Source organism: Euprymna scolopes, chromosome 1 (assembly GCF_053919585.1).
Source record: "Euprymna scolopes isolate OS-2025 chromosome 1, ASM5391958v1, whole genome shotgun sequence".
NCBI classification, from domain to species: Eukaryota; Metazoa; Mollusca; class Cephalopoda; order Sepiida; family Sepiolidae; genus Euprymna; species Euprymna scolopes.
The window spans coordinates 82,042,989-82,069,329 of record NC_136482.1 but is presented as its reverse complement, the minus strand read 5'-3'; the positions used below and the strand labels follow the sequence as shown (position 1 = coordinate 82,069,329).

Sequence of the window (26,341 nt, the reverse complement as noted above, 5' to 3'; positions counted from 1 at the left end):
TTTGGATATTCATTATTTTCAAGATGTTATTTTTATAGAAACCAGCTTCCAGCTCCATAAGGCAGTCTGTGATAGTTTTTTTGTTGTTTTCCAAATGTTCTGTTAGCTTTTCTTCCGTGTTAAGGTATGTTTTTCTGATACAGACTAAGTCTTACAAGGAAGCATGAATATCACTGCCTCAATTGATAAAAAAAATATACCTTTACAAATTCCAGTAGAATGCTCAGTAAATAGAATTTTTTATCTAAATTTATTTACTTTTTTAATCTGCAGTATAATGTTTTTGGTTTTTTTGTTTATAAGTATATATATATATGAATAAATGTTTAGAGGTACAGAATTTAAATAAAGTTTTAAATATAATGGGCGGAAGTCTCTCGAGAGCTCTTTCAGCTATCATCTCCTCAGCAGAAAATCGATAGCGTAAAAATAATATTATGTCGAAAGTAAAGAGTTCTGATGGGGAACTATTGAATGTGCCAAAAATTACGGGGACACTAAAATAAAGTTTATTAACGTTTAAAAATCGATTAAAATAATGGCACAACGAGGGGAATGAAAAAAAACGGGAGAAAAGATTCACAGTTCCCCAAAGAGAAACAATGTGTTAGATGTTTCTTTCTGCCGGCACAAGAAGGTTTCCGCACCGCAATAGAGGCAGACTCCAAAATCTTTAAATGGTTTCTGGAGTCCGCTGTATGTAGCACCTCGAACCATTCAATTTTATATCTGTCGGCACAGCAGGGGTTGTCAACCAAATGCTGGCCAATAGCAGAGTCCAAGGCTCCAGAAGGAGGGAGACTACCAGACCCCATACTCCCTTGTCTGATCTTCGATGGAACATGCTGGTTTATACGAGTCAAAAGATGCAAGGATGTTCGCCCAACATAACCAGCATCGCATTGGCATTTGAACTGATATACAATATTGCTATTTTGGATGTAAGGCAAACTATCCTTGCGAAAAGAAGGAAATGCAGGTCTCGTAGTATATACCAAATGCAAGTACACAGAAAAATGCAGTCATAAATACTTCTGCGAATCTGTTTGGAAAGTCTGTTACTCTTTTCCCCAATCCACGGTAATTTTAAATAAACCGGGCATTTCAAAGGTCCAAACTTTCTAGGGGATTTAAAATCCGCAACCTTTTTGAAAATACAGTCATCAATAAGGTCAATAGGATAACCATTATTGATGAATATTTCCCTGATCTTATAGAGTTCGGCGTCCAATCTGTTAGGTGAACAAATCATCAGGGCTCTATGTACCAAAGAATTAAGCCGACCTTATGTGATTTTGGTACAAAAGACAGCCAGTTCACATATAGGCCAGTAAATGTCGGCTTCCTATAAATACATATATATTTGCCGGGACATCAACCCTTGTGGATCATTTTATGTCTAACAAATGTTTTATATGAGTTAAAGAAATAACTGGAGGGTGGGGGTCCTATGATCTTGGTAGATTGGTAGCATCATCGAATTTGTTAGATGAATATTTGCATTTTTGTATTCTAACAAAATGCAATGGATCTCTGACTGCAGATAATTAAGATATAGCTTCTGCTCCTAATAATTGTAGATTCATCTTGTGTGCTGATATAGGTTTGAGTCAATATATTTCCACTTGTTCTAGTCAATGTTTTTGTGGTTTCCAGCACAAGTTGTAGTTCAAGAATGTATACCATATTCTTTGACAGTTTTTTAATGTACTGCTTACTTTTTGATTTTAAATTCCGAATGAGATCAAACAGTGTAAAAATGTCTGATCTTTCTAAAAAGATCATTATATTTACACCATTTTTTTTTTTTACTTTGACATGACAGTATTTGACCTTTACATAATTCCTTATATTGTTCAACTGTTGCTAATTTAGGTTTTTACTTGCATTTCTTGTTTAAAACTCCAAGGATTTATATAGAGATTCGTTTTATATCCATAATCAAAACATAATGCATCATTAGATTATATTCAAAACACTGAATGTCATTAATATCTTCCACTTATGTATAATATCCAATATTTATATAGAAACAATAAGGGGGGTGATTAATTTACATGATTTTAAAAATGTTGGGTGAAGCCGGTTTAAGCCATGTAGAGAAATGCTTCAAGTTGTGCTATTATTAAAAGCACATTTAGTGACATGTCTAATGCTAAAGTAAGAGTACATCAGGGTTCTGTATTGAGTTTGTGCTTTTCATTTATATCTGAGAAGTATAGTCCGGGTTAGGGTTTCATATGGGTTGTCCGAAAAAGATGCTACTTGCTGATGATTTAGTACTTGCCTATGAAACAATGGAAGGCCGACTTGCAAAGTTAACGACACAGCAGAATGATGCTATGAAAAGTCAAAGTTTGGGACTCATGATCAGTGATTGTAGTGTTCAAAAGCTTCCAGGAGGAGGAAAATTTTCCTGCTAAGTTTGTGAAAGAGGACAAAGTACAATTCAATTTTTTGTGGTCTTTGTAAGCATTGATATACAAAAATATAGTGAAAATATTGGTAGATTGTGAGAGGCTAACTAGTTTGCATGTAAGACAATGGAGATAGATAATAATGCAGATATGTAGATATTAAGGTTTCCCAAAAGTGATATCGTTGGAACAGATGCTCGTGTTAGGAGTGAAGTTCAAGGAATTTCTACTTTTACTAACCAATGTCAGAAGTGAAATCTGACCAGTGAAGATTAAGGTCATGTGCTGCATAAAAAAAATGATACAATGGATAAGCAAGTCTTAAAAAATAGGTTTAGATCTGATGACCTCAGAGGAAGATTAAACCTGAACAGTATAGGGAGATATATGCAGAACAGGAGATTTTGTTGACAGAAATAGTTATTTTATGTAGAACAATTGAGGTGGCAAGTTCAGTTCACAGGAGAAGGACAAAAAAAAAACACATGACAGAAAGTGATAAAAATAAAGACAAAAGGGGATAAAAACCTGGTCAGAGACAGTTTAGAGGTCAATTTCTTAAAGCCATTCAACATATGCCAGCATGTAAAATTGATGTTACACCAAATATGATTTTAATAAACTGTTCAGTATTATTGTAGCAGTTATTTCTTTAAATGTTATTGCTATTTGATCACATTAGTCATAAAGAGTTTAGTAAAAGGATTTCCAAACTTTGAATCATACAAATATCCCTATATATTCAAAAATTTTGAAAATTTTAAGAACTAAAATTATAGGTACAAAATGATATCATATGGAACAAGAAGTTGAAATCATGAACCAATTCAAAAGAAATTCACTAATTTCTTCTCATTCCTTTATTTTTGGAGTAATTTCGATAGAACTTGTCATTCTTATGTAAAATTATGTTATTTTTGAGCTTTTTTGATTTTTTTATTGACAGAAATTTCAAAACAATAATTGATGGTGAGACTAGGTATTTTTATTTTAAAAAAAGAAAATATTTAAAATTTAGGTCTGTGCATAATTAAATGTGATTAATCACATTTAATTATGCACAGACCTAAATTTTAAATATTTATCAGTTAAAATTTTGTAAACATTTTTCAATTCAAAAATATTTTAACATACATAACTACATTTGAATATTAATTTAAGTATTATAATTCTTTTCTCATTTCATAAAATATATTATACTAAAATGTGTTTTGAAAGGAGAAATATTTGCTAGTCATAACAGATTCAAATGTATGCATAACCAGTTTTCTTTACTTATTAAATCTGCTAGCAAAACCTATTAGTAATATTTCTCAATAAGCACTAATATTGGTGAGACTAGGTATTTTTATTTTAAAAAAGGAAAATTTAACAATGTTATAATGCAAAACATTTTTTGGATGCATTGAAAGAGTTTTTTTTCTACAATGCTTGAATAATGATCATTTAGTTGAAATGAGTTTGTTGCATATTCATTTTTATGATCATTTTAGTAGCTTTGTTTGGACTCCCCATGTATTATGAACTGAACTGCCATTTTGAATTTCATCCTTGTTTGTTAGTAATTGCATTAGAATGAATCGATCGAACAGAATTTTTTTCTTTTTACAATATTAATTTATTAATTCAACAACTGCCAGCCAGTTGTTTACTCTGTATGTTGCCGAATTTACACTGTTCATTCCTTTTTCAAGGTGATCATGAAAAATGGTATCACACATGGTCACTATTGAATTTAGTAACCAGTGTTCAACTGTCTGATGAGTTGAACAAAAACTAGATAAAGATCAGACGTCAGGTAGTTTTATATAAGTTTGAGATGTTCCATTGTGCTTTAGATGGGAAAGTTCATTCTCCGACTGGTTGCTAATTCATGAATAGACATTCTAGTGTGAAAATACTACTTCATTTAAGCAAAAGATTTTCTGTTAAATGGATGCCATTAAATGTCATTCTGATTATACAGCTATCCGTAGGCTTTGTTTTCTGGTGCACCAACTGATTTTACTGAACAGAATCATTATTTTGAAACTCATTTTTCCTATATACATAACCTATTCAACCAATCGCAGATTAATATTACACAGCTCTGCTTGAAAATCAAATCAAAAAATTATAATTTAGATAAAATATTAACATTCTATGCAAATTACTTAATGAGATTTTAGTTCTAAATTTTTACTGACCTTGATTCCTGCATTCCGGAGTAATTCTAACGTTGGTCTCACTCCCTCCTGAAGTTTATCTTCAACACCTGTAAGACACAACAGTTCTAAGTCTCGCTCTAAACTCTCAATTGCCGCTTGCATTTTAATATTACGATCCTGAATACTCATCTTAGCTTTGTGATAACGTGCCTAAAATAAAAAATTAAATTTCTTTAAATAATCAACATATAATTATCACTTAGAAACAATGTTTTTATTATGTACTGCTAAAAGTAATAAGTTCCAAGAGAAACATTTTATGAGACATTTTTGCTTTAAAAAAAAAAAAAAACATTCTTAAAAAAAATGGTTAAAATAAAATTGAAAGTTCAAACAGAAAAGTATATACATGGTACAAATTCATTATTAAATTTATCAGCTGATTGATTTAGAGATGAATGTACTTACTTCAAAGTCAAGGTATTGTTCTTCATTCAGAGTCTTTTTGGCTACAACCAGTGTACGCAATCCCTCACGAGCCATGTTGCCGCACTGGAAATGAAGAAAAATATTTCACAATTTAGGAAATCAATTATTCTAAAATTTCAAAAGACATCTAAAAGAAAAAAAAGCAAGAAAATTTAAATGGAGAGGAAAAAAAAAGAGAAATGCCACTTAGAACAAATAACCAGATTATTTTGTTCATGAATATTAGCAACTCTCACCCTGCACATATAAAAAGTGCAATTAATGTTTTGAAAAAGGTAGGAGTGTTCGTGTTTTTTTTTTTTGGGGGGGGGGGGTCATGCTTTCTTTACATGAAGTTTGTCCTTATAACTAAACTGTGATAACCCCTTTTTTTTCATATCCAATCAAGCAAGAATATGGATAACCATACAGCAGCCCTTTCTTCATACAATTTATAGCTCTACTTCATTCTCTACAAATAAGACATTTCTAAAAAGTTAACTAGGCTTTAACACTAAATAAACCAACTTAAGAAAAAAAAAAAAAATCAAGTTTAACATTGTAAATAATATAGAATTGACAAATTAAAGAGAAGAGGGATATCTAATTTTCATCCCAATTTAACAAGAAATTGTAATTTTTTAAATTACAGATTGTGATTTAAATAACTTATTTTAAAGACAAAAAAAAAAAAAAATTGTTTAAAAAGTTATATGAACTTTTAAAAATCCCAGTTTTGTTGGGTTTTTTTTTAAACATTCACATATCGGTGAAACGAGTTGTTTCCAATTGAAGATTTGAAAAATAAATTCTTAACTGATTTTACATAAAACATAAGTGATGAAAAAATGACTCACTTCTTCTTCTAACCAATCATTGTATTGCACAATAGATGTCATTACTGTATCAGCTCCTTTCATGTAAAAAGTGATCTCTCCAGTTTGTTCTTCCTGGAAAACATGATAAATAATACAAATGGATTATTTCATTGAATCAAGAAATGTAATGTATACTTCTATAAGTTCCTTTAAAATCATTTAGTACTTAAATTTCTTGTATTTTAGTTTACATCATTTTTTTCTTGTCTTAACTTTTGAAATAAATTCATAGAGGATTTTTTTTTTTTTTAATTTTCTAGATATTCCAGCCATACTGGATTTACAACAACCATTGAAACTTTTGCAGTATTAATGTAAGCCATAAATATTATAACTGCTCTACTTTTAATAGTATTGAGCACTTTTGGGTTCACTGGTGTCTGTTATGCATTAAAAACCAAAATCTTTCCCTCATCTATATTATTTGGGATGATAAACAAATTCCTAGGAAAGGGTTACAAATTAATTTTTATAACCATAATTTGGCCAAATTATATGCATCTATGGTAACCCACCCATACCTATTCAATACTATTTTGATTGGCAATCGCAGAATATCTTTGACAATGTGAATGACTTCTAATAAAGCTAATAAACAACAATAGTTTAAAAAAAAAAAAAAAAAAGATATTTGAAAATGGCAATCTTACAAAATAACATTGAAATAAACATTTTAGATTTATTTCTTTGAAGTTTTATAACTATTTTCCAATTTAAAAATAAATACAATCAAAACAATAGATAAATAACAAACCTTGACAATTATTCCCATTCTTTTGGATTCAGAAGTGAACGGAAACAATTGTAAAATGTGATAATTGACCAACGTGCCCAACGGTGTCTGTAGTTGTAAAAAGACAAGATCTCTCTTCATAAGTGTTAAACCAACCTCTTCTGTCCAGCTAACTAAGGCTACCTGAAAGACAGAAAAAAAAATATTAAACATCAGAACATAATTCATATTAGATAACAGCATCAGATAATTACAAATGTCAGCAAAATATACTTCATTAATATTGAAAAAGAAATTTGAAGCAGAATTTTAATCATCGAATTGCTCCATTGTCTGAGTAATGTCCTTTTAGATGATTAAAACTAAAGTCAAATCATCATAATAGCAGAAGAGTCAGTAGGTAACTCGTAACCAAAACATTCATCTAAAACACCTGAAACCTTAAAAGATCTAACTACAAAGAAAGAAATCTTCCATTTGTAATAATTATATCATTATTTCAAGGGTTTATTTAGATTATTTGGACTACTGTTCTCATCTTGAGTTTTATTTTCATGTTTCGGTCGATGTAACCTCCAACATTTTTCAGGTGTCTCATATAGAACTTTGGAGTCTGCACAGAATTTCTAACAGAACCTTTTATTCAATCCATGGAGATATCTTTCTTTTGTTTCATCAGCCATAACCAGGTAAAGTTTTAAGTAATTCACTAATATATTTTTAGTATCGCTCGTACTGAGGATGAAACCTTTGATTTCCAGAAAAATATCACAATTGAATTTTGCCTAATACTTTCAACAAGGGAGACCTAAAGAAAGTCGGAGATTACATTGACTGAAATGTTGCAAAAATAACATTCAAGCTGAGAACAGTAGTCCAAATAATCAATCCTCATATAAAAAATTCAGAAACATAATAGGTTGGGTGTGTTTTTCACGGCTCTAAATTCAACAATATTTTAGCCTACTAAGAAATCTTATTCCATTAACAGTAATTTGCATATACTATATATTATTAATAAGACTTTGATTTTCAAAAGGATGGCCTAAATTTTAAGTTTTTTCAATGTTTATTTTTGGTTTTAATGAAGAAAATCCACATTCATTTTTTTTAAGTGATAAATGATGAAAAATACTGAAACAAAGATATATCATATGTCAGTGGTTGTCTTTTTTGTGTTTAACAATATTAAACTAATTGGTGTATGGATATAAAATATATTTCTAAACATGTGTTACTAAGACAATTGTTTACAAATGAGTTAAATAGAAAAAATAAAAAACATTAAGTGTTTAGAAAAAAAAAACATCATAGAAAGAAAAACAATAATAAAAGACTAAAATAGGACATTGTAAGTACATTACAGGTGACTGGGGACCGCCTGCAAATTTAATATCTCCTTAACACTTCCTCCTTTGGAGGAAGCCGGGTTAACCCACCTAGGATGAATGCCGTACAATAAACAATTGGTAATATTATTAGACTGAGCTGGTGTTCAGAAGAGTTAGAAAAGCCTTCAAGATTGTAAGGGGTATCCATAACTTTAAAATCTTTGTGGGGTACATAACTTCTTTAAAAAAAAAAAAAAAAAAAAAAAACTTACTTCGTCTGGACTGGAAGCTTGATAAACAACTTTTTGATGAGATTGTTGGTCTACTTCTGTTTCTGAACTGTTATCCATTCCATTTTCATTTTCATAGACTGGAGTGACATTGTGACACAAAGCTATAGCACGTACTGCTTCGTAACACCGTGTGATTACAGTGCGCCGTACTGGACCCGTGTGACGCTGTATGCCACTCGTCTGTGTTGCTTGTACATAACCGGTTTTTAAATGGGATGCAACCTGTTTTGGAGGGAAAAAAAGCATAAAGATATTAATTCTTTTTTATAATTTGACTAATTCGATATTGCATATTTTATATCAACACTGAAAATATGTCTAAACATTCTAAAAGAAGATTCCCTTTTCTTTAAACTTTTTTCTCATGTGTTAATAGAGAATTTAAAAAGATATTAAATAGCAATATGCTTATATTTTAAGTTTTTTTTTCTCGAAGTAATATGGTATGTGTCTCAGTTCCTGTGCAATTGATATTATACTTGGTTCAATCTCTAATCTCCAGTTTGAGGTTAATCCTCTTGAATTCATCCTCGAAGCTTCAGATGCCAAAGATGTTTCTTTTATCGATTTTCTCCATTGTTAGCTTCCTTCAATGATCCACAAGACTTAACATACCCATCTCCTGCAATTTCTTTCTCTCTATCAACTACCACATTCAGAAAGTGAACTAAGACAAACTTTTATTACATAAAAATACAGTATGCAAATGCGAGGTCATTATTTATAACCACAATTTTGTTTTTTTAAGCTTTTTCATAATACTTCTGGATGATTTTCATAAACTATAAAAATTTCCAATCAAAATGTACAATTTTTATTACTTTAAAATAAAATATTATTTATGAAACTTTTAAATAAACAGTATGAATGAGTGACAGTATAGTTAAAACAAATGCTTTTAATGTAAAAAAAAAAAAAAAAAAAAAGAAAGAAATCACTTACTTCATCCATAGTATCAGCAGCAAACGATACGGTTCCAAGATGAAGTCTCTTGAAAACCTAAGGAATAAAAAACAAGATTAAAAAATAAATTTATAAAATATTTTTCCTCATCCAAAATTGACTATTTCAATTTTAAAAAAAAAGTTGTTTCAATGATAATTTTAAAATATTTAAATACCAGCAAATATATATATTTTTAGAAAGAAAAAAACTTGTTATAATTCACATACATGCACAAAGTTGCAATAAAACTTTAGGCTTTCATATGCATCCCAGCCTATAAAAGTTTCCATTTTCAGCATTTTTCTATCTTTTTCAAAAACTTCAGAAATTACTGTAATTTAAAACAGATGCAAGTTTAATTTCTCATTCTTTTTTACTTTATTTTATATCTAATGTCTGTTTATATTTATTTCAATATCAAATATTGCATTACCAGATAAAGTCTAAAACTTTATAGCAGGCTTTTAAGAGTGCAATGCCTCATAAAAATATGAAACCGCACTTCCATTTTGATAGTGTGTTCTTTGATCCAATAGCCATCACTACTGATGACATTCTTGCACCGATGCTGTTCTCTATATATTTTGCGATGATCCTCTCGTATGCTTTTCAGGACTGTAATACTCATGTTTCCAGTTAATATGGACTTATACATGTGCATCATACAGAGTCAGACACAATAGGCAGGGCACTTAGCTAGGATGGAAAATGATGGGTGCCCTAAACTGCCGTTACGTGAGGGACAGTAAATGTTTGAGACTAACCCAACAAGAGATGTTTTAAGAATATCATCAAAGACAACCTGAAGATCATCAGTATGAATATGGATGACCTAGAGAGGTGGAAAAACCTGTCTGTTGAGGGCTTGTCTATTCAGCCAATTAAAATTAACCATTAACCAATAGGCAATGATTAAACATATCTAAAAATCAAGTCATTATAAATGAATCCTAAGAAATGTTTTTTCAGTTATTCCATATTTATAATACAAGTGAACAACAAATTTTTTAAAATGGAAATTTAATGAATAAATAAAATACGCACCATTTCATTTTGTGTTAGTGTTCCAGTTTTGTCTGATAACAGATAACTAACTCGCCCTAATTCCTCAGCAATAGTAGTACTCCGGACGACAGTCCCCTGGATATTCTTATCTTTCTGAATTATCCATGAGTAAGCAGCTTTCCCCATGTCAAGGTTCACTCGCAAACTGAAAAATGACAAAGGAAATTTTTTAACCAAGAATATCAATGATTAATTTTCTAACAAAGCAATTTCAATATACCATAGTGAGAGTAGCTCACTAACATTTTATATCAATTCAAAATCGTTCAACCTAAGATTCTCTCTGTATACACATTTCTTTGATCATTTTCTAGAATCCATTCTTAATAAAAAATAAAAGAAAGAACGAACATGGTAACTAGACAATTTCTCCATCCTTGGAGATTATCAATTGCTGAAAAATACAGTTGCAGCAAATCATTAAAATGAGTTATGATTATAAAACACTTATTCATTATGTAGTAGAGATTTAGAAGGCTATCACAATGCGAGGAATCAGATATAGTCGTGTTGGTGAGAGAAGACGAAAACTAGTGACGATTTACAAATCAATAAGTACATATTTCAATTGTATTAACTACAAATATCTTACTTGCTATGTCTGTGACAATATCCATTATATTTGGGGGAAAAAATTCCCCTTTTCAAATGGTGAAGGTGATGGATCGATTCAAAGCATGCCGGATGATGGAGTGAAAAAAATGAATTAAATGGCTGTGTAGAGTCTTGTTCTTTCCATTAACAACAGATTACACACTAACATCACTCAGTTCAATCCAACATTTTCCTGTTTGGTGTGCTTTTGTTGAAAGCCAACCATTTCTAAACATTTTCTCAATTCTTGCCCTTTTTCTTTTACCCCAACTTATTCTTTCTAAACACTTAGACAGGCCAGAGTTTTAAATGATCAAGCAAGTTTCAAAAGTTTTATCATGCAAAAGTTTGATTTGATAGAAATTTGCCTTTGAGATACAAAACCTTCTCCAAAAAAAAAACCCATTTCCACTTGAGTCAAACATTTTTTTTCTTTCTGCTGATTATGTAATTTAAAATAAGGATTTAAACATTTAAAAAATGTTGCGTGCTGGAAGTCATTTCGTTTATGGATTTACAAAAAATGTGGCAACTGATACTTAGAATTGTTTAAGCATAAGAATCATCTTCATCATACGATGCCAAACAAACCCTTGTTAATAAATGTTTATTTAACTTCTTTTATCTTTTTGTCATTATTTTCACTGGTTAATTTGATCAAATTAAATGAGCCAATAATTTTTTGTGTTAAAATGAAGGAAACACGTTAATATTTAATATACTTCTGTAATACTTGTTAACATCATTGCTTTCATCTTTATCTCTACCCACTTTCAATTTCTACATTTGTTTATATTTTTATATTCCATGTAATGATTCTATCTAGTTTGATAAAAACCTCAGATTTTTTTATGAAAAATTGATAATCACTTATTTTTTTAAAAAAAGTTTCATTCTGAATTTTGTCTACACTTTAGAAGTAAAAATAAGGACAAATATTTGGAAAAACCAGTTTGGAAAAATAACTACATTATTTTTTTTTATAAAACAAACTTGTGGTTTACCGATAGTCCCTTATTTTCATAAATTATATTTTTAAGAACTTATGATTAGTTAATGGATCTAACTTTAACCCCCCCCCTCCCTTTTGTTATAAATATTTGTAGAAATAATATTTCCTAGTATTTTGTCTGATAATTTTTATTTTTATTGTTTTTACTTTTAACTAGAATCTAAATATGATACCCTTTCCCAATATCAAAGATGGTGACTTATACATTTGAAGGTCAGAGATTACATTGGCGAAAACATTGTGCAAATAACACTCGAGATAAGAACATTAGTCCGATTAATCCAAATAATATAAACTTGCTAAAAAGTTAAAAAAATAATTAAAAAAAAAAAAGAAAATCAAACAATTTGTTATTTATGATGATATGAAAAACAATTTCTGTTTCACATTTACAATGCCAAAATGAATGCAATTTCATATATAAATAATATATACACATTCAATCAAAACAATTACACCCAAATACCAAGACAAAATTCAAAGTATGTATGTATGTAGAAAAATTGTGTTTAAAAAGACATGTTGATATAGATATGTTAGATTTTTTATGTATACTGATAAAGTGGGGTGATATTATTATTAACATTAAATATATTTTAGGATTTAAAAAAAGTCATGACTTACCTTATAGGAATAATATAAGAAAACAGTAAGATATACCGGAAGAAATATCGATACCAGGGACCACCAAAGCCCTAAAATAATCGCAGAAAAAGTGCATAAGATTTATTTTTTTAGGTTCATTTCAAAACTATATATTTTCTATCATAAAAAAATTTGTCTCCAATAAATAACTACATGTAAAACTTTAATTTGTAATATAAGATTAAAAACACCTTAATTTGCTCAGTTAAAATGTATTCAGAATACTGAAAAATAATTACATGAAACACTATACTCCAATTATTGTAAAAAAAATTTTAAACATAAAAACATTATTATACAATTTAGGGCCGATTCCAAAATTTGCCGATTCCAGGAAAATGTTGATTAACGATTCCAATACCAAGTACGATTCCGATTCCCGTGGAATTGTTCTTTTGAAATATACCATTATATAATCAAAAGTTTTTGTGTAGCGAAAAAAATTGATACAGCGAAAAAGTGGAAATACAATTAAGGTTATTTCAAAAACGATTTGATTTTTTTTTTTGTAAAATTTCTTTCATTGAAGATAAAAAAAGTCAAAACAAATATTTTAACCATGAATTAAACATGCACCATGAAATTAATAACAATCAATTTCAGGAGTTGTTTTATATATTAAAAAATATAAAGAAAAAGGGCGGACGTACATGAATGCTACCTCTGTAGCGAAATACGCATCGGCTCCAATGTTGTACATTGTTCAACTGAGCGAGAAGTTATTTTTACAAGGAATGAATTTTTGCATGTTTGTTTTGTTTTATTTATTTTGGCTTCAAATTTGCGGATGATTTTTGTTATGATTTTATGTTTTTTTTTGTTTGTTTGTTCTTTTGAATGGATATTTTTTTTTATTGGAGTTTTATTTAATTATTAACAGGAAAATTGATGAAAGTCAAAACGGAATCTGTGCTATTTTTAAATATTATTTTCAAGTTTAATTATGTTCACGAGACTATAAACCATTCACAAAATTTTGTGAATCCGCTTACTGGTGTTTGCACCAACAATATTGAAGCCTACTGGTCTCGTATTAAAGACTGAAATACATATCGGGATCAGTAGGAGAAATGAAATGGTCTCACGTTGATGAGGCCATGTATAGAGAGGCTTATAACATGAAAAGTGAAAAAATATTAGATAATTTTTAAACATTTTTAGAGCATGTTCATGAAAAATATCGTAATAAAAAAAAAAAAAAAATCCCAATAAGTTTTGGGAAAAAAACGTTTTGAACAATTGAAATTTTTATTTTTTATTTTGAATAAAAAATAATTATTAAAACAAAAGCAGTAGTGTTCTCGTCGAGTAGTTTTTATTTTATTCAAGAAAATAAAAGGTACTCCTGCACTTATTGAGCTGTGCTGAAATAATGACATTTAGAAAGCCATTCTTAATGTGGGGACGGGAGGGTGTTGTGTACCTATTCTGTACTTTCACCTAACAATTTAATAAGAACAGGTATCGTAAAACTTTAATTAAACTTGAAAGTACTATTTAAAAATAGCGCATATCAATAAGTGCACGAGCACAAAATAACATTTCAATGTTTTTCGATCTACGACATTCCATGAGAGGTATGTACACGCTACAGCTTTTTGTTTATCACCACAAGTGCTAATTTTGACTTTCACCAACTTTCCTTTAAAAAAAAAAATTAGAAACTCTTCAAACATTGGGTGAGGCACTTGTTTTGCTTTGCTTTCATTTTGTTTGTTTGTTAAATCCGGCAATAAATAAATAAATAAATAAAAATAATAAAAGAATACAAAAACAATAATAAGAAAAGCGTATCGTAAAACTTTAACTAAACTTGAAAATAATATTTAAAAATAGTGCGGATTCCATTTTGACTTTCACCAATTTTCTTGTCAATAATTACATAAAATCCGGCAAAAAAAAAAAAAAAAAACAGATAAAATCATAACAAAAATCATCGAAGCTTAGATAAGTAGGTCCTGCAGATGAGCCTCGTTCTGACATTCGGAAAATTTAGGTTAACAACCGATTAAGCTACCGAAAAGTAACCCTTTTGAATGAAGATGGATACAAACAATATTTTTTAAATTAATTTCTTAAGTTTACTTAAAAACAAAATGTAAACATATATAAACAAAATATTTTAGAAAATAATTTCTTAATTTTAAATAAAAATTGATTGTAAAGAATTTTTTTTTTAAATAATTATTGAAAAATATTGCAAAGTGTTTACATAGCTGGTGCTTTGGGATAATAGTGGCGCCTGAAACACCCCTTCCAAAATGAAAAAAAGCTTTGTTTTTACTATTTTAAAGCGCTTTTTTTTTTCTTTTTTAAGTTTGAAACACAAGTAGTGGCTAGTTAACTTAGAACAACAAGTGCGCATGGCAGAAATTTTTCAGGGTTTAAATGCATTGTAATGCTTTTATGATGGTCAAAATATGTTTTTCAGCCGCCATATTACTTCCTATTTACTTGCCTCCCCACGAGGGCAGAGTTAGACATAAGGTCGGTTTTTAATGTAGAGAAGCATTTATTTCTAAAAACGAAATGGTGAAATATAAAAGCAAGTTAAGCTAAAAGTAAAAAAAAAATTTTTTCTTTTAATTCAAAGAATTAAAAGAAAAAAGTCAAAGAAATTTCAAAACTCATTAAGATAAATAAAGATTACCTTTAAAATAGTTAATAAAATTCTTGCACATCATATTAAATCATGAAAAGTTCTGACATTTTTATAATAAATTTTTGAGAGTATTAATCTTACTTCAAACAGTTTAACTTACAAACATAAGAGAATTGTAATGAAAGAATTGTAAATCTAAGGTATTTTTTAACGATGCGATTCTGATTCCCCCCAAAATACACGATTCACGATTCCGATTAATCATCCCACTACTAATAATTATACATTCAAAAGTAAATATTTGTAGAAGAGAATGAAAGAATCTGTAAGATTTAAAAATCCATTAAATTTAACTGAAATGTTTGAAAAACGAGAGACAAATCTCATGCACAGGATCCATCCCTGATGAGCTGTAGAACAAGAGCCAGGATTCACCCTACAGTGTCCAGTTTCTCCAAGCACATGTCAAACAGAATAATTCAACATATGATTCTAACCATATTATTAAAGGTTTGGCTGGTTGCTTGCTTATCCATCACAGATTGGTATTTTTATAAATACCATCCAGGTCATCTGGGTGAAGAGTTTGGATATTGAAAGACCCAAAACCCTTGATAAACCCAAGCATACATCTCTTTAATGTATTTTACAGATAGTATTGATAACAAATGACAAAGCAAAAATTGTCCAAGAATATTCAGTCCATTGTTTTGATCAGTTTTAATGAAAATTAAAAACAATTTCTTTCAAATTTCTTTGCAATAGATTACTTTATTAGAGATAGGTGCTGAAATGTTTATTTTACTAAGCAATCACATGGGCCTTTTGGCTAGGAGTAAACGGTACTATCTATTCTGATACTAAACTTTAACTATTCTGTCTTCGTCAGTGAAGGAGAAATCTTTCTAGAGGAGACAATTTAAATTTTTGTCTTGATTTAAACTGCCCTTCCCCCTTTTTTTGATGGACCAGGAGAGGAGAAACTGGATTTTGCTCCACATTAAAAACCAACCATGTGTTTAATGAGGAACAAATAATTAAGGGAAAACAGTTTCATTATGGAGGCTGTGACCTCTCAATAAATTGTAAAAAAAAACAATGATACATAAATTCATAGAATTGCCATGAAATAGAATAGGGAATCAACAATTTTCAACACTAATACTCATATATGTCAAAGTTATTCAAGCTGCAAATACATCTCATCTACTTTACTGTTATACAAGATTTGACAACGTATTGGAATCGTATACACATTTCAAACTTGTTCTCATCTTCACAACATTTTAACAAATTCTACTCTTCAGCATTTTTCATGTGCCTTTTGCCAAACTGACTTTCTAGTCATTTCAAATTGAACCTTGTATTTCATTCATGCGAGTAATTTCCTCCAATTCAACATTTCATAAGTTTAGGATATCTTCTATAAGGAATTTTTTTTCTCAGGTTGTTTTACCAACCTTTAGGTAGAATTCACTAGAGAATATCTTTTCACATTAACTGGGGTTTGATATCTTGTTCCTCATACCCCTTTTCCACAGAAAAAATGTTACTAGTCTCTTTCTATTCAATCAATATTTTCCTAGAAGATGCTTGACTGAACTTTAATCTCCAGTGCCTCCTTGTGAGACATTCACAGCAAAAACTTGTTCGACTACCACAACAGAAAAAAAAAAAACTTTCCTTTCTCACATCATGTGCCTAGCATCAAGTGGTACTTCTATGGACAGAGCAAGGGCTTTCTATCTGTGGAATACATTACCATGAGACTGCTTCCTTGCAGACTATAACAATTTCAAATTCAGTATCAACAAATACTTGTGAACCATCTCATAAGTAATCAAAAATTGCATCAATCAATTTTGACTGACAATCATTCCCTTATTCATGACAAGTAGTGATCCAACAGTATAATAGAATAGGAGCACTTTATTCAAATGGATGACAAAAGGTTCAGTCGGAAATCCCTGAAAATATTGATTAAGATGAAAACTACTTAAAGATCCAAGAATACAATAACCAAAATGAGTACAACAGTCAAAAACATTGTCTAACTAATGTAAGCAACAATACCTCATATGAGAAATATCAAATAATATTGGAATTGATCTTTATTATGGCAAAATAAAATCTAAGTAATATGCCTAAAAAGGAAGCATTTTGATTAAAGCTTAGCAAACACGTTACTGAAACACTCAAATTGCTTTGGGTAGGTTTTGGTAAATATTTTTTTTTTTAGGATGAATGCAAGTTTTCAAGATTAGTCAAGTGTCAGTTCAACATTCAAAGCATCCAGATAGATTAATAAAAAATAAAACAGTAAATTAAGAAAGCATTTATGATCTTATCCATAAGCAATTATTGTTATAATTGTAATTATTCTTTATTCTTAGTTCAAGAGTCTTCTAAATTTTACTTCATCCAATAGTTGTTCCAAAGGATGGAAGAGAAATAAATCTCAACTACAGAATAGAATGTCAAATGCAACGGTAAAAACGTAAACAACTGAAAGCTTAAAAAAAAAAAAAAAAAAAAATTGGAGTTTACCTTAAGAACAATCATCACAAGAGATAAAACAACCACAGCAAAAAACAGAACTTTGGTAAGATTATTGATCTCAATATCCAATAGACCAGTCTGAAAAAAAATTTTAAAAATTGCAAGTGTAATAGATGTAAAGGGAAACATTAGCCAATCTTTTTAGTAAATTAATGTTCAATCAAAATTCAATTATGAATTAAAAAAGCAACTAAAAGTATCAGCAACTCTTATCTCAAAGGGATGTTCATTGGACAGAAGATCATGAAAAGAAATGTATTAAATGAAAAAGACTACATTAGAAATTTTCTTAGCCTTTTAGCTAGGAGCAAAGTGTAGTATGTGTTTGGATATTACACTTCATCTTTTCTGTTCATGGTCACTGAAGGAGGTAATTTTTTTTTTTTTTTTTGTCTCAATACAAAATAATTCTTTTTCAGAGTCGGATTTTCACATTAAAAATGGCCCTTGTATTTAATTCTGCTTTTGTAGGGAGATAAGTAAATACAGACTATATTAAAAAATCTTTTTTAAATTAACAACTAGCTTGGGTGCCTGGCGTTGCTCGAGTGTTTGGAGGTGTGTGTTGAGCAACAAAAAAAAAAAAGTAGGCAGGCTCAAACCAATACCGTGAAGAAGGAAAAGAACAGGAGAAAAAAAAAACGTAACGTTTTTGCCGTTGCATCCATTGCCAAACAGAAGTGAGAAAGGTTTAAATTAAGGCTAGTCAATCAAAAAGAGAGGATGACTTTTGAAAATATCGGCAAAAAAAGCAACCTGTCCTTGTAGAAAAGTGCCCAGTTCAGGGTGAAGGAATTAATGTTTTTGGCCAATCTTACAATATTTGTCGTCCGAAAAGTCAACCTTCAAAACAATACCGATCTTGTGAAAATCCATTGCCTCTGTCGAAAGTTTTAGGCAAACATACATACATACATTTAAACAGACAGGTGAGATTTATATTATAGATAACAGATCTTCAATTATTAATTAGATATAGAATGTATGATTTTTTCCTTCTTATAACTGATACTATCTAAATGCAATGTATAAATTTAACAATTAATCAATTATTGAAGAATATTAATTTTCCATTAAGAACAACCAGTCAATGCAAACCTGTGAAAAAGATTAAACATACACAAAATAATTTGCTTATATCTGGAATCACGAAATGTTGTAAAGTATTTAAATCTTCAGCCTATAAAAATATAATAAGGTTTACTAAGCTTTATATTTGATTAATAAGATGCATTTTATCTACTTTGAAAAAAAATACAGTCAACATCTAGATGGTTTTCTACATTGGTTTTAAGTATCATCCAGGATGATGACCCGCATTTCATGTTTTATTGTACTAAAATTATAAGCCCTACAAAACCAAATTCTAGTATATCTAAAATATTAAATAGCAATACATGGTTAAAACAAAGTAAATTGTTTTGGACTATTAAAATAATTATCATCACTATTGACAATGTTTACCCATTTATTTATTTTTTATTATCTCTTATGTTTGAATTCATATTATGAAACATAAATCATAAGTCTATGTTTTGTCAAACTATAACCATTTTAAAGTAATGTTTTAAACTCCATCAAAGTGCAAATAGCTCCGTTGGTAGAACTTCATACTGAAGATCACGATTTTGGTTTCGAGTCATGGCATCTGCTTTAATTGAGAATTTATTATTTACTATTAATATTTTACATTTCTACAAATTAAAATATGATACTTTCAAATAAGACAGATTCTGTAATTCATTTATTACATTTTTTTTTTTAAATTGTGATCAGTAGACAAACAGAAAATTTCTTAATACAAGATGTAAATGTTAAACAGTTATCTCAGATATTAATTGGGAGGAACTAAAATTAAGAAAAAAAAAAAAAATACTAATTAGGAAATGATTACTAATGAACGGTACAATACAATTGAGGACAAAACCATTATCCTGAAGAGAGCGCCTTGTCAAATACCACGTCCTCTAACTGATGAGGGTTTCAATAGTTTATCAATATACTTACATACATCTTACATATATATCTATTTTTTAAGGAATTGACTTACATGATTAAAATCATTACAAAAAAATATTTAAATAATTATTCGATATTAAATCTTCAATCAAAGCATGGAAGAAGTTAAATTTGTAGGAGAAAGAAAATTTGATAATTTGTTTCTAAATATCACTTAGAACATAGCCATACTATAAGAAAAAAAAAGTGTAGCTTACTTTACTTTTAGGTTGTGATGTGTTCATGACACTACGTGTATCCATGCCAGTATAGATGACAAGACCTAGTGCTGTACCTGATGCCACGACAGTGTTTGCCCAAAGGGTGTTCTCTATACTCAAAGAGTCTTCAGCAGCATTTTCACCAGTCTGATAAAAAGAAACAAATGATTATGAATTTTTTTTTCCTTTCTACTTTAGATAAGAAACAAAACTAAAAAGAAATTAGAAAAACGAACTGCAAAGCCAACAAAAAATACATCCTTCAAATGACTTCTAAACTATCTCTGACCAGGTCGTTTTTAATCCCTCTTTCTCATTTTTATCACTTCCTCCCATATTTTCTTTGGCCTTCCCCTGTGAACTGAACCTGCTACTTCAACTGTTCTATATCTAATCCAAGAACTATAATCCATTCTTTCAATTGAAGTCTACTTTTCTGCACACATCTCCCTCCCTATACTGTCCAGATTTAATCTTCCTCTGAGATTATCAGAACCGAGCTCGTCTTTAAGACTTAAATCTTATGTCCCTATCATTTCGCTCCATGCAACACAGGTCTTCAATCCTCAATATCAAAAAGTGAATATTGTTGCATGGATGTTATCCTTTCCGCAGGCAAAGTTTCACCACTACATTTTTGTGATTTATAAGATTTACCAGTTAAACACAAAAAAATTGATCAGTTAAAAAAAAAACCCTCAAAACGAATGACGAATTGCATGCTCTTTCTGGAGAATTTCACCAATGTTCCATTGTGTCAATACATGTGGATTAGCAGGTTATACTGAAGTACTTACTAAATACATCTTCAGGCATGTATTTTATTATTTTTTTTGGTAGGATAATTTTGCCGTTCTTCCAACAATGGCACCTGTTATTCTGAAATGACCATCTGATTACTGGCCAAGTTGAACATCATTTAACTTTAGTAATCTAATGAGAACTTGTGTGTCAACTTGATTGTTTCTATCTAATAACAAGCTGCACGTGCGTGGCCTCCCGCTGGACCAGCATGTGAGATGACACCACAAAAAATAGTGAAGAAATGATGAGTGAGTGAGTGTATTTGTTTAACGGCATTTCAACCTCTAAGAGTCATTTAATGCCAAAAAAGTTTTGTTGATATAATAGATTTTCAGTTTCTTGTAAAAAATTTTTAAGTTTCTTGAAAAAGTTTATCTTTTGAAGCAAGATGTTTTAGGTTTTCTGGAAAATTGTTTTAGTTGTAAGAGATTTGTTTTTCTAAACTGAATTTTACTTGTTTACTTTATAGGAGTTTGAATACATTTGTTTCTTTTAAATAGTTTATGATTTGTTTGGGTTCCACTTCTTGGAACACTTTTCTAATGTTTGTTGTTTTAAAATATTTCTTCTGAGTGTGTTTGTGTTTTCTACATTCCGTCAGTAGATGTTTAATTGTTAGTTGTTGGTTGCAGAGTGTGCAATTTGGTGTTTCCTCCGCTTTGATTAGGTAGGAATGAGTTAATTTTGTATGTCTGATTCTTATTCGGTTTAGTACAATTTCTTCTCTTCTTCCTTTAAAAATTTTTTGTTTTTCGTTTTTAATTATTAGTTGATGTTCATGCAATTTGTTTGCAGTGCATTTGTTCCATTCCTCTCGCCACATGTTTTCTATATATTCGTTGATTTTTCTTTTTAGGTCTGTGTGTGGTATTTTAATTTTTTCCATTTGGTGGTTTGTGGCTTCTTTAGCCAGTTTGTCTGCTTTTTCATTTCCTGGAATGCCGACATGACTTGGTATCCAGGCCATTATAATTTTTTTATTGTTTTTTTCGATTATTTCATTGTATTCTTGTATAATTTCTGTGATAAAAAGGGTGTTTAGATTTTACTTCAAGGGCCATGATACAGGATAGCGAGTCTGTATATATTATGGCTTTTTGTTCGTTGATGTCTTTGATGTGTTTGAGAGCTATTTTGATGGCCTGCAGTTCGGCTGTATATATTGAAGCCTCGTTGGGCAGTCTTATTTGATGTTGATTTTGTCCATCTATGCATGCTGCACTTGTTCCGTTTATAGTTTTAGACCCATCGGTGTATATTTCTATGTATTCTGCATATTTTTCTCTTAGTTCTCCAAAGTTGCTTCTGTTTGTTATATTATTTGTAATGTTTTTCTTGTAAGTAGTAAGTGTTATGTCGGTTTCTGGTTTGTGTAATGTCCATGGGGGTCTGTCGTTTGTTTTCTGAGTAATTATATTGTCAGGGTTTTCATTGATTTGATGTATTATTTCTTTAATTCTGTGTCCAAAGGAGGGTATACTTTTTGGTTTCCTTGAATAAGAGTTTGTACATTGGAAGTTGAAGGTAGTTTTGTATGTTGGGTTTTCGGGGTTGGTTTGTAGTTTTGTTGCGTATTGTAATGCTAGTTTTTTCCATCTTAAGTGCAGGGGTAGTTCTTGGATTTCTACGTGAAGGTTTTCCATTGGAGAAGTTCGGTAGGCTCCCAGGCTAAGTCTTAAACTTTGATTCTGTATTGTTAATAGTTTGTTTTTGTAGGATTTGTAAGTAGAGCTGTATATGGCACAACCATAATCCAGTTTGGATCTGATATGTGAGCGATATATTTTGAGCATTGTAGCTTGATCTGCTCCCCAGTCTAGTTTTGATACTATTTTTAAGATATTTATTGCTTTTAAGCATTTTTGTTTTAATTTGTTAATGTGCTCCTTGAAGTTTAGTTTGTTGTCTAAAATGATCCCTAGAAATTTGGTGTGTTGTACTACTAGTATTAGTTGTCCATCTAGTTTGAGCTGTGGGTCAAGGTGGTATTTTCATTTCCTACAAAAGTGGATACATGCGGTTTTGCTTTTGGACATTTTAAATCCATTTTGGTTAACCCAAAGATCTATTTTGTTAAGGCAATGTTGCATTTGTCTTTCAATAGTTGGCATATTTGGTGATGAGCAAGTTATTGAAAAGTCATCAACAAATAGTGTTTTTTCGAATCCCATGTTAACATTTTCGATTATACCGTTGATTTTAATTAGAAAAAGGGTGGCAGATAGTACGCTACCCTGTGGTACCCCTGTTTCTTGTGTGTGTTGATCTGATGTTGTATTTCCTAAGCATACTTTAAATGTTCTGTGGGATAGGAATTCTTGGATAAATTTTGCTAGGTTTCCTCCGATTCCCATATTATGAATATCTTTCAAGATTCCATATCTCCACGTGGTGTCATATGCCTTTTCGATATCAAAAAAGATTGAGACCACGTGATGGTTTCTTATTAGACCATTACGAATATATGTTTCTAGCCGAATAAGTTGGTCATTAGTACCTTGATTTTGTCTAAATCTGCTTTGGTGTGTAGAAATGAGGTTATATTTTTCTAAATGCCACAGTCTTGTATTGACCATCCTTTCTGTTGTTTTGCATATACAGCTTGTTAGGGTGATAGGACGATAATTTCCTGCTTTAGGAATTGGGATGATATTGGAGTCGAGCCAGTGTTTTGGAAAATTGTTAGTCCACCATATTTTGTTAATTATCTGTAAGAAAATATTGAGAGATGTGTCTGGCATGTGTTTTAGAAATTGATACTGGATGTCGTCTGGACCGGTAGCTGTATCTTTACTTTTATGAATTGCATTTTTTAGTTCTGTTATAGTGAAAGAGGTGTTATAGTATTCTTTGTTATTGGATGTGAAATTGAGTTTTTCTTTTTCTGCGTTGTTTTTGTATTTTTGGAATTTGGGGGAGTAGTGGTTGGATGATGAGTTTTGGCTGAATTCATTTGCGATTATGTTTGCTATTTCTTTTTTGTCTATAGTTTGTCTACCATTTGGTGTACTTATATTATTTATTAGTGTTCCAAGTTTTTTTTCCAGTTATTTTTCTTATTATTTCCCATATTTTTTTTTATGGCGTGTTGTTGTTCAATTTGGAAATATAGTTTTGCCAGGTTTCTTTTTTGCTTTTTTTTATAATATAGCGTGCTTTTGCTCGTGCTTGTAGGTATTTTTTTCCTGTTGGTTATTGCTTGCTTACATTCTATTGTGAACCATGGCGTTGATTTTGGGTGTGGTTTGGTGGAAGATTTTGGGATTGTCTTGATCGCTATTTCGTTTAGTGTATTGGTGAAAGCTAACATAGGATCTGGTTTGTTAACTATTTCTTGATTAATTAAATTTGTGCAAAGTTTGCTAAATTCAGTCCAGTTAGCTTTATAAATTTGCCATTTTGGTTTTGATTCTTCTGTTGTAGGTTCTTGGGTTTTGAGAAAAATTGGGAAGTGATCGCTGCCGCACTGGTCGTTATGTACCTCCCATTGGAAGTCCATAAATATTGTGGGGGAGCATAGTGTTAGGTCGATAGCTGATGTCGTTCCTGTGCCTGGGTGAAGGTATGTGTGTGTTTTGTCGTTAAATATAGTTACTTCGGGTGATTCCACAAATGATTCAATGATTTTCCCATTTTGGTTAATATTCTCACTTCCCCACATTTTGTTAAGGGCGTTGAAGTACCCCATTAATATAAAAGGTATGGGGAGTTGTTTTATAAGATCTTCAATTTCGGTTTTGTTTAGTTTATGTTTAGGTGGAATGTATATTGGTATTGGTCGGTGAAGTGTAACTTTAATTACTATTGTTTGTAGGTTTGTTTGGAGTTGTAATTTTATATGTGGTATCTGTTTTTTTATTATAATTGAAGTGCCACCTGTGGGTCGGTTATCTGCTTGTGATCTGTTTGTTTGATTGTAGATGTGGTATCCTTTGAAGTTGACGGTGTCCGTTTCTTTTAGAAGAGTTTCCTGTAGGCCGATTATGCTGGGGTCATATTGTGCTATTATATGTTTGATTTCTTCGTAGTTTGGTTTTATGCCTCTGCAGTTCCACTGTATGATGTTTTTATTCATTTCCATAAATAAGTTCGTTTTTTGTTTTTTTTCCTTTTTTTTCTGTTTGGTTTTTGTTTGGGTTTTTATATCTATTATTCTATTGATTTGTTGTGTTTTGAGTGGTTTTTGTTTTGTGTTTACTTGAACTGCTTGATTCCTCAGTCTCCATCTTCTCTTCCTGGTCAGTTCTGTTTTTGGAGCTAGATTTTTTCCTGTGACTCTCTATTTCAATTAATTCAAATTTGTTTTCATTTTCAATTAATATTGTCTCTGTTTTTTGTTTGCTTTGGTTTTTGGAAAGAGGATTTGTGTTTTCCCGTTCTGTTTCCATCTTTCCAGATATTGTGTGTTTATCTTCTGCTTTTGTCCTTGTACGTACGTGATTTGGATCTTCCCCGGTTTATTTGTGGTTTTTGCTGTTCGGGTTCTTTTTTGCTCTTTGGGATTTGTTTTAGATCATTTGGCTGAGTTTTCAAAGATACTGGTATTTGTTTCTTGTTTTCGTTTTGGTTAGTTTTTAAAGTTTCAATTAGATTTTTGAGTTCGGAGATTAGTTTAAGTAGGTCTTAGTTTTGGGTTTGGTTTGTTTGGTTTGAAATTTTTGTAATGTCTGCGTAAGTGTTTATTTTTTCTCGAGAGCTTGCTATTTTCCTTGCTTCAGGAAAGGGCACGTTTTGTTTGTATTTTATTTCGGCTATTTCTTTTTCTTTTGTGTAGATTTTGCATATTTTAGAGTATGCTGGGTGTTTTTCTTGGCAATTTGGGCATTTTGTTTCGTTTGGGCATTCACTTTCAGTATGGTTAGGTTCTTTTAAGCCACATTTTCCACATACTTTCTGTCCTTTGCATGCTTCTCTGCTATGTCCATATTTATGACACTTATAACATCTCAGAGGGGCTGGTATATACTGTTCTACTTTTTCTATTGTGTATCCAATTTTTATTTCTTTGGGAATCTTTGGTGTATTGAAAGTTAGTACGTAGGTTTTTGTAGGTATGGTTTGACCATTCCTTTTTATGTTTATTCGGACGTGATCGATTACTCCCTGTAATTTTCTATTTCTTCTGCTGTAGCCAAGGTTAATTCATGACTTTTTATAACACCTTTTGATGTGTTTAGTCTTTCATGAGCATAACTTTTGCATTTATAGATATGGAATTTTTCCATCTCTAAGATGTTTTTTGCGTCTTTATAGTTGTCGACTGTGACAAGTAGATTGCCATTTTTCATTTTTTTTGCTGTTTTTGGGTTGCTGTTTTGAGACAGAATTTTTTCAATTAAGAATGGAGATAGATCGCTGATCTTTTTTCCTTCTAAGGTTTCCATTACTATGAATCTTGGATATTTTTCTTTATCAATTATTTCATAGTTATATTCTTGTTCACTGTCTGAGCTGGTTACGTCAGAGTGGGTTCTTTTCGATTTTGTTGTATTTTTTTGATTTCTGGGTTTTTTGTTTGGGTTTATTATATCCATAGAAGTTTGTTTAGATTTTCATCTCTCTTGCTCCCCACCCTCCTCGGAGCCCAAAATTGGGAGATGTTAGGGGGGAAACCCATTCGCCCTTTCAT

At 30.5% G+C, this 26,341-nt stretch overlaps 1 protein-coding gene across 11 annotated transcripts in view; it reads right to left on the bottom strand.

Moving 5' to 3' along the window:
• Positions 1-26,341, bottom strand: part of LOC145243562 (putative phospholipid-transporting ATPase IIB) — a 392,356-nt gene that overhangs the window by 24,843 nt on the left and 341,172 nt on the right. For all 11 annotated transcript variants that reach the window (XM_080106777.1, XM_080106576.1, XM_080106656.1 and 8 more), the window contains 10 exons: positions 19,906-20,055; positions 17,678-17,767; positions 12,508-12,578; positions 10,257-10,422; positions 9,210-9,266; positions 8,247-8,489; positions 6,665-6,826; positions 5,890-5,982; positions 5,033-5,116; positions 4,604-4,774 (listed from right to left, as the gene is read on the bottom strand). In XM_080106777.1, the coding sequence (XP_079962903.1) occupies positions 4,604-4,774; positions 5,033-5,116; positions 5,890-5,982; positions 6,665-6,826; positions 8,247-8,489; positions 9,210-9,266; positions 10,257-10,422; positions 12,508-12,578; positions 17,678-17,767; positions 19,906-20,055 (1,287 nt within the window). The remainder of the gene's footprint in view (positions 1-4,603; positions 4,775-5,032; positions 5,117-5,889; positions 5,983-6,664; positions 6,827-8,246; positions 8,490-9,209; positions 9,267-10,256; positions 10,423-12,507; positions 12,579-17,677; positions 17,768-19,905; positions 20,056-26,341) is intronic.